General features: G+C 35.7%; 1 protein-coding gene across 1 annotated transcript in view; it reads left to right on the top strand.

Moving 5' to 3' along the window:
* Positions 1–17835, top strand: part of COL24A1 (collagen type XXIV alpha 1 chain) — a 358042-nt gene that overhangs the window by 72395 nt on the left and 267812 nt on the right. Inside the window, exons 7-8 of the mRNA XM_081817091.1 lie at positions 1803–1856; positions 13107–13151. Of these exons, the coding sequence (XP_081673217.1) occupies positions 1803–1856; positions 13107–13151 (99 nt within the window). The remainder of the gene's footprint in view (positions 1–1802; positions 1857–13106; positions 13152–17835) is intronic.

Genomic DNA, 17835 nt, shown 5'->3' with positions numbered 1-17835 from the left:
TTTTTGAGTTACTCATATACTAATTGTAGTTAATGCTATATAGGAGTAAGGTAGTAAGATACAGGATTATTTAATAATATGTTGCCATTGAGCTTTAAGTGAAATCCAGCTTTTAAAATTGAGAGATGTATTTTTAAAATGGTAAAATTTAAAAACATTTCTTAGACATTGTATTTACATTAGATTGGGTTCAAACTGAGGAGGCAGGATATCAGTTATACACATACATTATGAATAAAAAAATATGAACATCATATTAGTGAGAGTTGAGGGGCTTGGAAAACAATTGTGTTTTATTTTTAATCACTTAGCCGTTTTTACAATAAATATATGGTCAGTGATGACACAAAAGAAGTGCAGGGGCTAGTCCTTCAGCATGGAACACATATTAAAGAATGTCTCTCATAGAGCATATTTAAGTGTTTAAGCCCTTTGGGGATCTCAGTGGCACACAAAAATAACTTTTAAATAGTGGTTTTCCCTTTTCCTTTCCTTTAAGTCAAGTGAGATATTATTCTCATTTTTCAGGGAGGAACTTTGAAGGGAAATCAAGTGATCCACCCATGATTAGATGTAGTAGAAGGAGACAAGCCTCCAATAACCTGTTTCCTAGTGCAGCTTTCTTTTCCCTCTATCAGAGTAATGAATGTAAAAAAAAAAAATTATCTGTATAAAATGGTCATCCCATCACAAATGGAAGCCATCTTAGTAAAATGTCAAGAAGTATTAAAATTAGTACAAATGGAAAAGTACTTGATTGTTAATCATCAGAAACATTCTTTCCTGTTCTGATTGTTTAATTTGATGACATATTAAGGTACTTGATGCACTAAATATTAAACACAACACAGTCACTTAGGAATTTATTTAGGATTATTACCTAAGTACCCTTTTTTCTTTCACAACATTGTGTGTGTGTGGTTTTTTTGTTTTGTTTTGTTTTGTTTTGTTTTTCATGCACAATATATTTGTTGCAGCAGAAGGGGAGAGAAAGGGAAGTTAAGAAAAACCACTTGGAGCAAAATGCCTCAAGATTACCTTCCCATTTCTTTTTGATGTTTTCTCCATGTCAGTTCACACAGCGTCCTCTGTATCTCCCACTGTCATCTCTACCCGCCAGACACTCCATCTCCCTCACATGAGTATACTTTCTCCCTCTTACCCTAAGATGGTCTCACAGGCCCTCATCAAAGCTGGGGAATCAGTAGGATGGACCGCCTTAATAGGTGAAGTCCCATCTGCTGGAGCCAAACACACGTCCTCCCAAAAAATTTTCACAGCATTCACTCCCCAGTGGTGCAGCGACCAATACCAGTGCAGCCCGGAAGCAGAAGTGTCCCTTTCTCTGGTGTGCCAGTGAACCCAGCCCTTGCTCCCCACAACCCTGCCTTGAGGTTCCTAGTGGGAGTCCTGCCAGGAGGCAGCCCAAGCCCTCCACAGCTGCCACACAAAGTGCTTGGAGAATTTTTAAGCAAACTTTTTTTTTTTTTTTAAACACAGTAAACCTTGGAACTACAGGAATTTGGGGAGTGAGAGCATTCCTAGAGAAAAGAACATCAGGAAAAAAGGAGCAGGGTTATGGAGGCGGGGAAGTACAGTGGTACTCAGCATGGGAAGAGAGAAATAGCCTCAGAAAAAGTCGCAAAAGGACTCAGAAAGGAGATGGAACTTGAGGCGGATTGCGAAGATCAGAGATGAATGCAGTAAGATTTTGACGTCCAAGATGAAATCCGGCAGCAAGGGAATTCTAATTTTCATTTCCTTTTCATAACATTACACTTCTGTTTGTGTTTTGTTCTTAGGGCAATCAAGGCCTTTCTGGATTAATGGGGCCCCCTGGTATGCAAGGTAGTAAGGTAAGACTGGTAAGACATAATTTTACTTTGACATAATTGGATGTCATCTGGGTGTGGAAGCTCTTGAACTCTTAAAATCTCATTTTGAAGTTGTGCCCAAAGTCAATGTTTTAAATTGCTTTTCTCAGCGAAAGGGATTAGGATGGTGTCCTAATCCAGGAAAGTGGTGCCCACAAAAGGCAGTACCTTATGAAAAATAAAACCCTTCAGTTAGTGACGGGGACAAAATTCAAATGAAGAAAGAAGTCAGTCACTGATAGAATGTTGAAGTTTTTCTTCTTTCTTTTTTAATATTAGGGCAGTAACCTACTTCTGAAACTCTGAAGTCACTTTTTAACTTTTATATGTGAAGTGAGGTAAACTTGGTTATAGGTAATAGTTTTGGCTTTTTTAAAGTGTTCTTATTTTCTTAGGAAATAATAATCTCTGCCATGATATATACACGAATGTGTGGCCTGAAGAGTAGGAAAGAAGTGAGGATTGGGGATAACTGGTAAAAAACAGTAGTAGTATGTATATGACTAGGCTTTTTCTGAGATAAAAAGTAATATTAACACAGCTGCTAGAATTATTTCATATAAAATATGTTGTGTAGTTTCCTGCATCTCCTCTATATATTCGGCTTGTTTTGTTTTCCCAAACACTGAGTTGCTGACTTTCTACAGGGGAAAAAGAAGATACAAAATATCTTTTAAAGTATTAAGGGCCCCAAAATATTGAAGGGCAGTATTTGACTTGGTATGGATATCTAAATACAAATAATAATAAGCTATGTTGATGTCTTAGTTGTTCATATTCCTTTCCTCTTGGGAGATTTATGTTGGAAGTGGTATTTAGGCTCTGGTTACTTGGTTCTAATCCCACCTGCCATTTTCTAGGGCCCAATGCCTTTGGGTAGGGTGCTTAACTTCTCTACCCTTCAGTTGCCTCATTTGTAAAATATGAAGATAATATTACGCACTTCATAGGGAGGTTTTGGGAACAAGGAATGAGATCATCCAAGTAATACAGTGTCAGACAAATAGCAAGCCCTAATAACTGTTAGCCATTAGCTCTTTATCTGGTTTTGGAAACATGACCTTGTTTGTTTTCCTTCATAACTCCTGCTAAAGGGCTGAATTTTAAAATGATGAAAAAGATTTTGATCTTATGGAGTGTTTTTCCTCCCACGACCACACTACCATTATTTTTATGGCCTTCAGACTAATCTTCAACATAGACATTGCTTAGAATCTGATCACTTCTTTGAGGTTGTTGGTTGCTCCCATGGAGACAGGAAACTGGAGTGTGATCATTTCTAACAGAATTGGTCTTGATATATAATCATGAATCTGTTTGATTAATGCTACTTAGTACACCTCTGAAGAAACTGTACTGACAAATAGCGTCAAATAGAGACAATCTCATGAAAAGTATCTTAATTATTTTATTTGCTATTAAATATACAGTTATTTCATCCTAAAGAATGATACTGCATATGACAGAAAAACTAATCATTACTTTCCAAAGTTAAATGATGCCTGTGGTTCATGAAATTAGCAATCCAGAAAAGGGAACTCTAAGTAAAGTTTGAGTGGCTGTTGTGTAGAAGAGTATATAAAGAATTATCTATAGAGACAAATTTTAAAAGGCTAATTTTAACCATTAGAGCAGATTATCATTTTAACTTTGAAACTGTGCTTACTTAAAGCAGAAGATATTAACTTCCAAAGACCTGTGCATGTATTATATGTCTTGGCTTATAAGTATTTTAAAATCTTAAGGTTAACATATACTTTTTGGTCTGTGTAAGTCTAATAAAGTGAAATACAGCATTATTTTAAGATTTATTTCTATTTTAAACAAATCGGGTTATAGATTATCTTTCACAGACTTCTTTTCCTCTTATATGATTTTTGAAACTTTCAAAATCTGCCTTTTTTATGTTAAAATCGATCATATAGTCAGTCAGTTGAGGGTCCGACTCTTGGTTTCGACTCAGGTCATGATCTCTGGTGGTGAGATCAAGCCCCAGGTCAGGCTCCGCTCTCAGTGTGGAGTCTGCTTGAGTTTCTTTGGCTCTCACTCTGCCTCTCCCCCGACTCATGTGTGCACACGCATGCTCTCTCTCTCTCTCTCAAAGAAGTAAATAAATAAAATCTTTAAAAAAAAAAAAAACCTCATTGAGACAAACAGTATGTTTAGTATAAATCACTTACCCAATTATTAATTGGCTGAGTTAGGACTCAAATCCAAGCCTGTTTGACATATGACTGCTCTTATTAACTTCAAATACTGCTTCCCCATTAATAAATTAGTTTGTTAAGCTAGTTTTTGTTAGATGTGTATTTCAGTACTTTTCACTGTCCCAGGCATGTATGTAAGAGGAAGTAAAATTTTGTTTTCCATGAGAGCCAAGGGAACAGATATAGTTTTGGATGACAGATAATAATGACTTCATTATTCCTTTTTGCTGGGACTATCTGGAAATACTAAAATTCTTTTAATATAAACCACACTCAAGTAATCTTGAAATGGGTGCAAGAAAGACATGTGGAGCACAGTGAGAGCTCATGAAAACTGTTGAGATAAAGAGAAGGTTGATGTTGTAAACATTCTGAAAACTAGAAGTAATATTGAGAGAATGAAGTGAATAAATCAGTAGCCATGGTTTTTTTTCCCCCTCTTCAGTAGAGTTTATTTTGCTTCTTTCTTTTCTTCTTTTTTATTTCTTGCCTCTCAACTTTTTTTTTTAAACCAGTATTAACATCTTAACAAGCACTGTGTTTCCCCAGATTAACTGGTTACACTGCCTCAATTTAGCCACTTTCATGTCCTCTTATTTTCCTAGGAACTAAAGTATGTTTTTACTTCTCACTAAGTGTCTAAATTTGTGCCAAAGGCAGATAAGTTGGATCCAGAGTGCATGCTGTGTTGGATGGAGGACAAGAGTCATAATTCTGAGCTTGGACTCCACACGGAGTTTTAAATTGTTTTTCAATATAGCCAATCAGTTTCTATATTAATATTGGAAGTCTGCTATTTAAAATTGTAAGAATATTAACAATGATTTCAATTGGAGCAGTTTTTCTAGAATCAAGAGGAGAAGCCAGATGGGAGCAGTTAAGCACATCTTAGCATACAGGCATATAACTCACAGCAATTGTGAAATATGATGCACACGTTGTCATACAGATTTTTATGCATAATGTATGGCAGTATTTTTCTGAATATGAAAAATACTAACTACTATGGTTTTAGCAATAATTACAAATCAGTGTGAATTCTTATTCTGTTTTAATGGAATTATTTTCAATTATTTAAAAACATTTCCATTACATATGAGGTCCACAGTAAATATCTTTATAAAGTTGGAAAGGAAAAAAACAGTGAAAGTATCAAGGGGAATGCACTGGGACTTATTAGTCACTCAAAAACTATACAGCTTTTCATAATCTATTTAAAGCAAGGACAGTACTAAGGAGCTAAAATACTGAATGTCCATGAGAACAACAATAAAAGATCAGGATTGGCATAAAATCGGTGCCTGGAGAGAGAAATGAGGAGAGTTCTACTGTTTCTATAGAGTTATCTCTATAGATTATTTTCTCACTTGCCCACTCTCCTGGTAAAAACCTGCAAAGCTACACTTCACTTTGGGTTGGTTTCCAATCCAGGTGTAGTACTGAAAGCCTAGTACAAATGCTGCTGCATAGGAGCTATGTTGGCACCACCATGGCCAGCTCCTCCCCAATCCCCCGTCCCCACTAATTGAAGGGGACACAGAGGGCCAGGCAGTTTGGTACTGAGCTCCCCCACAGGCAAGCCAGTGGTTGCCAGAGTGGTGTAATTTGCGGGATTTTGAAAACTTCCCTGTGTCCAAAGATATTTTCCTCTGTCTGGCTTTTGTGATTGACATTTTAACAGTAAAGATAAATTCATTTGGCTAAAAGTATTTCAGTTTTCAGAAATTAAAAATAAAATTCTGTGTCCTCAGGAAAAGCTGCTATCTGTCATGTAGCACCATTTTGAGAATTAGTTTATCATACTCTTTTTCTCCATGAGAACTAGTTGAGAAGGACTGTTACTAGGGTTGATGGGACCAGAGTAAAAACTGAGTGCTGATTAAAGGAGATTAGTGGGTCAGTGTTGCAAGGAGTTTGCAGCAAATGTTGGCACAAGTCTGTTGTATGCATGAGGGAAGTATGTTCCAAGAAGGGGAGGCAGGTAGAATAGAGAGGTTTGTGTGGTAGTCATCCTGTAATTTGTGTCCCTTCAAGTTCTCCATTTATCTGGGATCCTCCTTCTATTTATTTGTTTTTTTAAAAATTTAAACTTCTTATTCTTAGGACTTGAGGAAATGTATTGCCTTCCCCCAAGAAGTGCTTACATTCTCATAGGTATTGATTTTCATCTCATTCTGACTTCTTGCTTAGGGTTTTCTTTTTTTATGGTCATCTTATCATAGTTTCTCAGTTTTGCCATAGTTTCTTCTGGCTATTTTAGCCAAAACATGGTTATAGGCCTTTGTCTGTATTCCTCAAGGCATTGTTGCTATGAGTCCTGTAGTGTTTGACAAGTTTCACTGGAAAGTTGGAATTACCTAATCTGTAAACTAATGCTGTTATATTACAGAGAAATGAAATTTAATATTGATTTCAGACTACAGGGAAGTAGCAATGGCTAAAGGGAAATATATGAGTGACTTAGGCGTCCTTGTGTGCAAGGACTATATTTTATTCACTGTGGTATCTCAGCCTAGTGTCTGGCATGTATTCTTAGTGAGTGACTGAAGATTGCTGCTCTTAAGTTTAATTGACTGTGCCCTTTCACCCAATCCTAGTGGTCATCTTCTTCCTTAGTATCTGCTTTTCAAATGAGTGTCTTATTTTCCCTGGGTCCTCTTTTCAGGACTTCAGCCCATTTTTGGTATTCTGAGTAGAACTAGTTAACCTGTTTACTAATCTCTCAGTGATGTTGCCTTTCACATGATTATATACAAGGTTAGCCCACCTTTGCCTCAGCTTCTTGACACTAGACAGAAGCAAAAGATCCAGGGAAATTGCCTCAAACAAAAGAGCAGTTTCCTTCTGGAGATAAAATCTGTCACTAAGTCTGGAATGCTACAGTTGTTTTAGTCATATCTTTTTGCCTTGCAATTCATTCAGGAAACCAGTGTTATGTAAATAAGGTATAGTTCCTGTCTTCAAGTAGTTTACTGTCTAAAAAAGAAAGCACACTAAAGTAAATTACAAAGGTGAATTATGCCATGGCAAGGGCAAAAGTGAAGATATAAAAAGGTTATTATAGGACATAGTTGAGGGTTATCCAAACATCCAGGGGCAGGAGGTGGGAGAGTGTTTAGGGCACAGGGAAGGAGGCAACATCTGAACTGCATCTTGAGGATGAGCAGCAGTTATCCTGATGATACTGTAGTTAATAGACATGTGTATGTTGTCTAACACACAGGTGTCAGTGTAAAGAAAGGCTCAAGGGCAAGAAGGAGATAAGGCTTGAGGGGTATTCAGGGGCCAACTTATAGAGGAACTTGTATCATGTATCACTCATATATATTAATTTGTCAGGTAATAGAGAGCTACTGGAGGGTTTTAAGAAAGGGAGTGCCAGAGGCAAATCATCTACTCTCCAGTTTCTTTGGCATTTTTGTGGGTTTTACAGAGGAATCCTTCTACTTTCTGAAACCTAAAGTCTATAGAAGGAGGCCCAAGGTAGAATGGTAGGGTGACAAATACAGAAGCTGTCTTATACCATAGGGGATGCTTTCTCATATGTAGGAAAAATCCTTATCTGAGTAAATATAAGTCCTTTCCATCTAGTGAAAAAATATATATATATATATGTTAGGCATTCCTCACTTTGCATGATTCCCATGTACACAGATTTCAGTTACCATGTTTAATTAAATATCACCAGTCTCCCAGCAACGTGTTCCAAATTGCACTTACTGCAATTGTTAACTGTGATTAATTGCATAAAGTACAAATTTTGCTACTCTCTCTTCAGTTTACAAAACAAAATAAACTACAAAAACTACATAAATAACAGGTACGATCAGTCACATCATTTCATTCGGTCTCTTGGTGATTGTTCAAGGCACATCTGTTAGTCAGTTCATGCACAGACAGCAAAGTGTATAGTGTGTCGCTTCCTTGTCTCTCAGTGATAAACCTATGTGATATTTTACACAAATGGATAATCAAGAGATGTAATTTACCAACAAAGATGAGAGTATAGCAAAATAAAGGAATAGTGATAACAGAGGACTTAAAATTAGAATTGAACATAAATGGAATTATAGACGAAATAGCTGATCCTGGGACATGGCTGCCATTTGAGAGACTCTAGATGATGCAGCCAGAGGAACATAGTGAAGGTTAACTTTTTGGCATAAATGAGGAAAGAAAGGGTTGTGATGAATATGACAGAGATGTCCCAGAGGAGGTAACACCAGCAAAAAAGCTTCGCAGTAGAAGAACTTCTGGAACTATGTCATGACATTGAAAGTACAAAGGATAAAATGTTCAAAGTTGATCCAGACTTGGAAAGGAGTTTGACAGTTTGCCAAAGCATAGAAAATATGCTTGCTCAGTATGGTAATTTATACAAGAAGGCCAGCACTATTCAAACTACTCTTCATAAGTTTTTTCAAAGAAATGACACTTTTTCAATGTTTTTAATATTTTAAATTACATTGTACTCTAAATATTAATTTAACATTTTTTCATTTCCCTACACAATTGTAACTGGCAGAATTTTTAACATTTTGACAAAAATTTTTAAAAGTCACAGAACATTTGTAATTTTTCCCATTATTAATATTGCTTTGCATGGTTTTAGCTTGGATGATCAGTTTTATGGTCCTGTAGTACCATGCCAAGTGAGGATAGCCTGTACATAAATGGTACCACTATTTTCCTTATGGATAAACATTTTATTTACGTATCCAAAATTTTAATTACTTGGGTCAAGTTCAGGTATATAACTTGAAATTTGTTTTTTCCCATCTCTTAATATTTCTGGTTTTGATTCTACTTTATCCACTGAATTTATTATTTAATCTGTTTTAAAACAGGGTTTGTAAATTTTCTTATTGGCATTCCTTAAGGAATGTGTTCACATCAGTTTTTTTTCAATGTATTCATCCGAGAAAAATTGTATGTTGTTATTTACTGGACTTTTTTGTTATTCTTCCCATATGAGTATAGAAAACAGTGACTCAAGTAATATTTTCAAAAGACTATACTATAAACTAATTTTTAAAAATAAAATGTTAAGTCCCTAGACTGTAGCTATGCCAAAATTTAAATGTAGGCATTTCCCCCAGGAACTTATTCCCTTTGCTTTTAAAAACTTTACAGACTAGTATTTAAGTAGAAAATAAATAAGGAGTATAGTCACAGTTATAGGAAACAAGTGGAGGCCTTTCTACAATAGTGGTGCTAACTCCAGTGTATTATAGATATAATAATGTCACATTAAAAAGTAGCAAAGACATTCTTTGTCCTACTTATTTACCTTTCATTTTAACATTAAGAGAATTGAGATGTCATATTAGATACTTAGAATTAGAGTCTATTTTTGGGGTGCCTGGGTGGCTTAGTCAGTTGAGTATCCAACTCTTGATTTGGGCTTGGTCATGATCTCAGGGTTGTGAGATGGAGCTCATCAGCATCAGGCTCTGTGCTCAGCAGGGAGTCTGCTTGAGATTCTCTCCCCACCCCCACACCCTCTCTGTCTTTCTCTCTCTCAAATATATAAATAAGTAAATCTTAAGAAAAAAGAATTAGAATCTATTTTCTATTCAAGTAACTCAAATCCATTCAAGTCTTTCCATCAGTTCATTCTTTCATCCAGGACTCATCATTAATTAATTAATGGGCACTTTCTGTGAGCCAGGCACTGTTCTAGGCACTGAGGATACCACACTGAATAAAATAAAGAACTTCAGTTTAGACTCTGTAAGGAGCTTATATACCATCTCTTACTCCACCACTAAAATCTGATTTATAATTATCTTTCACTATACTATAAAAGCCTCCAACCTGATCCATTCTCTTCTATTCTACACATCTCAGAGTCTCTATCTTTATTTTATATCATATGCCTGAATCTGTTTTTTCTGTGATATATAAATCAATCTTACTTAAATTCTTCTTACGCCTCTAAGCCCAAATTGACTCATAAAATGCCTTTGTTTTTTATTCAGTGAAAGCTAAATTAAAAAAAAAAAAGTAGTGACTTTCTTATAGACCCAAGTAACCACAGAATGCTAACAATAAAAGGAAATTCAGCTCTCCCCCTCACACTGCTAAGTACCTGAATTTTTCTTTCTTTCCTTCTTAAAAAAATAGTTTAACCTAATTAAAAAAAGGATTTGACTGACCTGACTTGTTCCTATTTAGGCAAAACTCTTTATTCCAAGTGACTTCATTGGCTACTGGCCAGACTTCATATTGGTCTCCATTAGATCAAGTGTCGTGTCCTGTGGCTGAGGTGGAGTAGGAGTGAGTTCATGAAGAAAAGATCATGACTGTTGCTGCCTCCTTATTAGAGTCTCTGGATATGGAACAATCCCTTCAAAGGAAATTTTACATACAGAAGATACCATGTTTAATATGTCTAGTTCACCATTATAAAGTATTTCAGATAAATTAAAGAAGTTGTACCACCTCTGCATTCTGTTTATCATGGGCTAGGGGAGGGAAGAAACTCTGGTTGGAAAAACATCTGGTAGCCAAAGAAAGGGAAGCATGTAGTTAGACTCAAGTATTCACAGAAATAAACATAAATAAGTAAATAAATAAACATGTACTTAAAAAAAAAAAAGGAAAAGGAAATAGGCTTATGACAGGGGTTTCTCTACCTATGTGCCTCTTACCCTGGCTCCTTGTTCTTCATCTTCCTGACACTTCTTGGGAGCTTCTTAGCACCCACCCTCCTAGAGCTGCTGTCCCATCCTAGGGAGCCACCACCACTGCCTTAATGCTGAAGACATTTCTTATGTTCTATTATAAAAAGTGAAGAAACTTAGCTCTGATAATATTTTTACTTGTGGAATCTCACCTAACACTTGGACAACTGAGAACAGTATGTCTCATGTTTTGTAATTAGGCTGATATTTAGGTATCTTAAAAAAAGTATAAACTCAGGGCAAAATTGAGCTAAAACTTTGGGTCTATTAGATGTTGTTGGTAAATGAGTAATTTTAATAACACCAAGTTTATGAAATATATAATTCCTTTGGTTGATTTGTCTTGGTGATCTATAATTAACATTTGTGTATATTGATGAGAATGAGTGTATTTGACAACTACGTGCATCTAGAATAAGTAGAAGGGCAGGATACTCAATTCTTGATAAATCTGTCAAACTGACATGATTCCACCTTGCTACCTGTATCACTTTGGTCAAATCATTTAATTCTCAGAACTGTTTTGTTATCTGTAAAAATAGGGGAAATATCTACTTTGTAGGATTGCCATCGAATCAACAGAGGTATTTGGAAGTGGCTGGTACAACATCTGGCACATAGAAGCTCAGTGAAGTTCCTTTCTTCCTTTTCCCCCCTCTTTTTTCCCCTCCTTCTTTCTCATGACCACTTCTCTGTTCTCTTGTTAATAGTCTAAACACAAAAGGACCAAGCTCCCACAGGACAGTCCTTTTCCTCTGCCCTCTTGTTTTTTCCTTTTGTTACCTCATTGTGGCTAATACGCTTACATATAATATAGAGATAACACAAAAATCTGTCTTTAAACTTGTTTTCTTAGTTTTTCCAGTCTTTTCTCTGGTTCCCAAGAGACCTGTTTACTTCAGCATTTTATTGTTGCTTTAAGTTTAACATATCAGAAGCTGCTTAAATCACTTCCTTATTTTTCAAATAGGCGCCCTCTTCTAATTTCCTCATTGTCTAGCCAAAGCATTACTTCCTTCTCTAATTCATTAATACAAATTGATAAAGCCCTCAGTGATTAATCCTGAATGATTCTTTGACTCCATTTTTCTATATCCTGAAATTCTAAAAACTTAACCTTCAGTTTGCAGTACATTAATTTCAAGTTTTTAATATTTGTAAGCTCAAAATTATTTCAGTTTTTGAGTTAGAATTTGCTTAAAATCATACGAGGTTCTCTCTCTCTCTTTTTGATTTATTTATTTTTTTGAGAGAGAGGACACACACACACATACACACACGCATGCTTGAGGGAGAGGGGAGGAGGGAGAAAAGCAGACTCCCTACTGAATGCAGAGGCCTATGCATGGCTCCATCTCAAGACCCGAGATCATGACCTGAGCCAAAACCAAGAATCAGATGCTTAACCAACTGAGCTACACAGGTGCCCAGAAGTCCTATGAGATTCCTAAGAAAAGGAAATTTTTCTTGTTGTTTTGTATATGTCAAAACCTAGTAAATGGTTGATTTACTGATTATTGATTAGAGCTATAAAAATAAATTCCAAAGTGTTCCTTTATTTCTTTCTTCCTGTTCTTTTCTTTAGCTTCCTTCATCTTGCTCAGAGATCTTTCTAGAAGAAAAAGAATATTATCTATTTTATATCTTAGGGTATTAGTAATGGAGATTAAAGATTTGATTTGGGTTCTATTATATGGAAAAAAATTTTTGATACTAATTTTTTAGCTCTATAAAACCCCTTTTTTTCATAGGACCCATGAGCAGCCTCTTTGGTTTTTCTTAGGTCATTCATGGAGTGTGGTGACAATGATTTGGATTAGAGAAATGGCCAGATTATGGTCCAGTTTTTCAGTAATTACAAATAGATTATGTCTGAGGGCATTTTGCTTCAGCATTAATAAACTAAAATCAACTTGACAGAGTCTGGTTTGGGCTTTGTGCTGAGCATGGATACTGCTTAGGATTCTCTCTCCCTCTCCCTCCTGCCCTCCTTGCTTCTCTTAAAATAAATAAATAAATAAATAAATAATAAATAAATAAATAATAAACTAAAATCAACTTTTAAAAAGCTTCAGTAAGATTTAACAGATCCATTGCTGGGTACCAGCTTTATATAAAAGATGCTGTTTTTATTCTCTATTCAATAGTATGCTACCATTTTTGTTGATAGTAACAAATAATTCAAATACTCATATTAAAAAGATAAATAAGAAATAAATTATAAATATGCTTTGATGAGGAAACCAAAAGTTGGGATAAAAACAACTTAGAACCTTTGTTTAGTTTTTGGCTTGTATGAGCTTATGGTTCATAGCATGTCTTCACCTTTAACCTTGCAGGGACTCAAAGGCTATCCAGGGCTCCCAGGACTCCAAGGTGAACCAGTAAGTACTTCATTTATAAAACCTGTATCTTCTCCAATAAAAAAGACACACATTAGTGAACTCCATTGAGAGATTATTTTTCCCCACTTATTAAATTTCCTTCTCAATGACTTTCACTCTCTTTAGTGCAAGACAGACTTTTTCAATTGATCATGTTATAGGTTTATTTTTGTTTTTTTCCTGAATCCCTGACTGACTTTAACTATCTGCCTGAGATGTTCCAGAACAGCAGTTCTTAAACTTTTGAGGTTCACAAGCCCCTCTGAGAATGTTATAAATGCTATGAACTCTTTCCCCAGAAAACACACGTATTCATGCACATGAATGCACACACGCACACACACACTTATTTATTTTTATTTTTTGTTTCCATTTTTTCTTTCACACATTTGTTTTTTTTTAAGATTTTATTTATTTGAGAGCGCGCTTGTGCACGTGCACACACACACACACACACACACGAGTGGAAGGGAGGGGTGGAGGGAGAGGGAGAAGCAGATTCCCCACTGAGCAGGGAGCCTGATGCGGGACTTGATCCCAGGACCCTGGGATCATGAATGGAGCCGAAGGCAGATGCTTAACCGACTGAGCCACCCAGGCGCCCCACACATTTGATTTTTTATACAGTTTCAGGGGTTTGCCTATTTACAAAAGCCTATTAATAGCTGTTAATTTCCTGACCTTTGCATAAGGGAATGCAAATAAATTTTAATAAAAATCCAAATTAGAATAGCACATATGTTATTGTCCATTATACACATATGCACATATTTAAAGTCAGAATAGTTTGGGAACTATTTAGTTTTTAATCATGTTATTCTTTCTCTCTCCCACCAGAAAATAATGTATCATATGTCATAGGGAAAAAAAATAAAGCCATATCTCTTGTTTTCAATACAGTATATATTAGGTCAGTATAAATAAAGCAGTGAAAAGGATAAGAGATAAGAAACTAACTAGGGTGATGGACACCATTATTGGAGATTCAGCAAAGAGCCTCAGGAAGCCCTAAAGAGAGCTCCAGAAAGAAATGTGATAGAATGTCCCTGAGGGAAAGATATAAATGAAATAAAGCTCATTTTCTCTTTCATTCATGTTAAGTGGGACAGTATACACTGTTCAGTCCTGAGGCACAGTTTTTCAAGATTACTAATTACTAGAAATAGCAAGTAAAGCGATATATGTATCCGTAACAAGTGCAATCTCAGTTTCTTGAAGATCAAACAAGTGCTAAAAAGCATTTATGGGAAAAAAGTCAGAAGGACAGGAAGGATTAGTCCCTGGGGAGAAAAAAAAAATCTCTAGGGGCACCTGGGTGGCTCAGTCGTTAAGTGTCTACCTTCTGCTCGGGTCATGATCTCGGGGTCCTGGGATCGATCCCCGCATTGGGCTCCCTGTTCCGTGGGAAGCCTGCTTCTCCCTCTCCCGCTGCCCCTGCTTGTGTTCCCTCTCTCGCTGTGTCCCTCTCTCTCTGTCAGATAAATAAATAAAACCTTAAAAAAAAAAACTCTAGAAAACTGCTTTGACACAAATGTCTGGGTTCTAATAAAGAAAACCTAATATTTCACAAGTAAATGAAAAATTGACCATGTTAATACTTACAAGTGTTCTCACAACTGCTCTATAACCTAGTTCTTAGTATACTTGTTATTGTTCTGAGAGTGGTGTGCATTTTAGAAGAGTCTAAAATCAGTTTTAAAGGTTGGAAAATGTATTTTGGAGCAGTTATGGCTTTCCATTCTGTTTATTTCCAGAAAAAAGGCAAAATTGGTGGTAACTGTGAAATACATCTAAAATCATTTTGCATTTTAACTGTGAACACACTGGATATTAAGAGGAGCGTAACTAATTTGCTAGGAGACATTTACTTCTGAAAAATTTTGTAAATATCTGTAAATTGGTCAATAAGCATTTGGAAAATAATTTTATCATCTGTGCAAGTGCCAGTTATAAGAGCTGTCATTTACTGAATTCTTATTAATTGCTAAACTATTCCTACTATCAACTATAACTTCTAGTAGTATAATTATTTATTGAGTATTTCCATATGTTAACTAATTTAATGCATGGCAATGCTAAGGATTGTTGCAGTTTCTCCCACTTTTAAATATATTTCTACACATTGTTCTGTTTTCTCCACACAATAATCCTGTGACCTAGATATTATTATTCTTTTTTTTTTTAAGATTTTATTTATTTATTTGACAGAGAGATAGAGAGATAGCACAAGTAGGCAGAGTGGCAGGCAGAGGGAGAGGGAGAAGCAGGCTTCCCGCTGAGCAGGGAGCCCGATGCGGGGCTTGATCCCAGGACCCTGGGATCATGACCTGAGCCGAAGGCAGCCGCTTAGCCGACTGAGCCACCCAGGCGCCCCTAGATATTATTATTCTACTTTACTAATTCTACTTGGTAGCAGTGCTGGGATTCCCAGTGAAGTCTTGATTTTCTCAGAATGTGTGCTTTTAATTCTTGGTGTTAGAAGTAGGATTGGGGCAAGTTTCCTATTCCTGATTTCTCCAGGGTCTAGAGATAGATCTTTGTGTCTAAATTGCTCCATTCGACCTATAGATTTAAGTGGGCCAACTTTTTTGTTTTTAACCATTTTTAAGTGCATAGTGAATTTTAAGTTGTAGTGTTTGCTTTGAGTTTCATTTGAGCTTCTGTGGTTGTCATAGTGATTTTAGGGTGTGGTTTGCTTATACATGTTTATGCCATATAAGACTGCTGAAGGCTTACTTGTTTACTTTGTCTACTGCCATTCCAGGATAGCAGAATTTAGCCATCCCCAAGAATTCTTTTGTGTATTTCTCTTTGCAGCTGGAATGTGTTAGATCTCTACATGTTGCCTTAACACCTTTTATGAAAATCCATTCAAAATCAGATTTCCTCTATGTCTTAAAACAGATTGCTTTTTAATAGAGCTTAATTAATCTAATTTGGCTAGGAGAGGAATGAAAGGGATGGTGGTTGGTCTTAGCCAGACAGTGACCTACAGAATAAAAACAGCCCTTTTAATTTGCTTCACTCCTTTCTAATGGCATACCCAAATATAAGGTTTTGTGAATGTCTGGATATAGGCCTGTGTATTTTAGAATTGGATGAAGCATAAAGGAAGCAATTGTAAATAGACTGGAGTGAATCTCATAATTAGAGGGCTTTCCCTAGAGTACTATTGGAAGTTATGTACACTTTAGAACTACGCTAGGGAAGCAGCCTTAGATGGTGGTCTCTGGAATTAGACATGCTTATTCAAATCCTCGCTTCCCATGTACTAGCTGAGTGACTTTCCACTGGTGACAGACACTATATGTTTCATTTTGTAATCTATAAAATAGGGATAATGGCACCTACCTTATAGGGTTTAGGCAGATTAAATAAGATAATACATATAAAATACTTAAAATAGTGCCTGGCATATGATAGGTGCTAAATGAATGTTATGGGAATATGATATTATATATTGAACATGTTTTTAATAAGGTGATATTTAGTACAGAAATATGGTTTCTGAAATTCATAGGATAAATCTCTCCATATGTAGATAAGAATTTTATTCTGTACTTCTCAGAAAGCCACTGTTTTATTTACATTCTGTTAAATTGTCCATTGTCATATATATATATGTATATATACATAGCACTGCCAAACTGTGTCTCAAGTTTTTATAACTCTATTAAAAAATAACACTTGTTATACAGTCTTAACTCTATAAATTGGTCAATAAGCATTTGGAAATATATATATATTATATATACATATAATGGATGAATGTCTATACGTATATAGTACATATATATATGTATGTATGTGTGTGTGCATGACATGATAACTTTTGTCAGATTGTCTGAGTTCATATTCGGGCTCTGCTACTTACTCACTGTGGCATCTTGGGCAAGTTTCATAACTTCTCTGTATCTTACTTTCTTCAAATGTAGAATAGAGAAAATAGTATCTATCTCATAGATGTAAAGCTGATGTAATGTGCTTGACATAGTGAGTGGCACATAAAAAGGGCTCAGTAAATGGTAATTGTTGGAGGAAGGGGAGAGGAGGAGGGAGAGAAATGAGAAGAGAACAAAATTGAGAGAGATTCTGAGAAAAGTGGACATAAAGATATATTAGGAGCCTTCATGTCTAATAAAATGTTCATCTGTGATTCTCCAATTGCCTTTTCCTTTGTCTGTTCTTACTATAGATTTTCCAAATTTTTAGGAATTTTATAGTGTTTTTGTGCTTAAACTGAAAGTAACACTCTTCTGTGTGCTTCAGAGCAGAAGGGCAAAGGGCTAGTGTCTTTTATCTCTTACAAACAATAAGAAGGAAATGAATTTTACGTAATAAATAAATAATCTATGAAATTTAACATTGCTGTCACCATCTGAGGTTAAGTAAAGGCAGTTCAACATATAGTCTTCTGGCATTTCCTTGGTTCAAGAATTATTTAATACACCTAAACTCTGGATAAACTAATGAATGAATTTATCAATGAAAGAAAAGTAAAAACAAAGTGGAGGTATTTCTTCTCACTTGACCCCCGCCCCCCGAGTTCTGTAGCAAGTTTCCTTTCTTATGCCTTTGAGTCTCCTTTCTTCAGCAAACCTTGTTTTAAAATTAAAAATACAAAGTTGTCAATTTAAAATGAGTTTACCGTCCAAAGTTAGTTTGAATTTTTAGATGGATCTAT

Source organism: Leptonychotes weddellii, chromosome 4 (assembly GCF_054177405.1).
Source record: "Leptonychotes weddellii isolate Sample4059 chromosome 4, ASM5417740v2, whole genome shotgun sequence".
Lineage (NCBI taxonomy): Eukaryota > Metazoa > Chordata > Mammalia > Carnivora > Phocidae > Leptonychotes > Leptonychotes weddellii.
The sequence above is the reverse complement of the archived record's forward strand: the minus strand, read 5'-3'. Positions and strand labels throughout refer to the sequence as shown.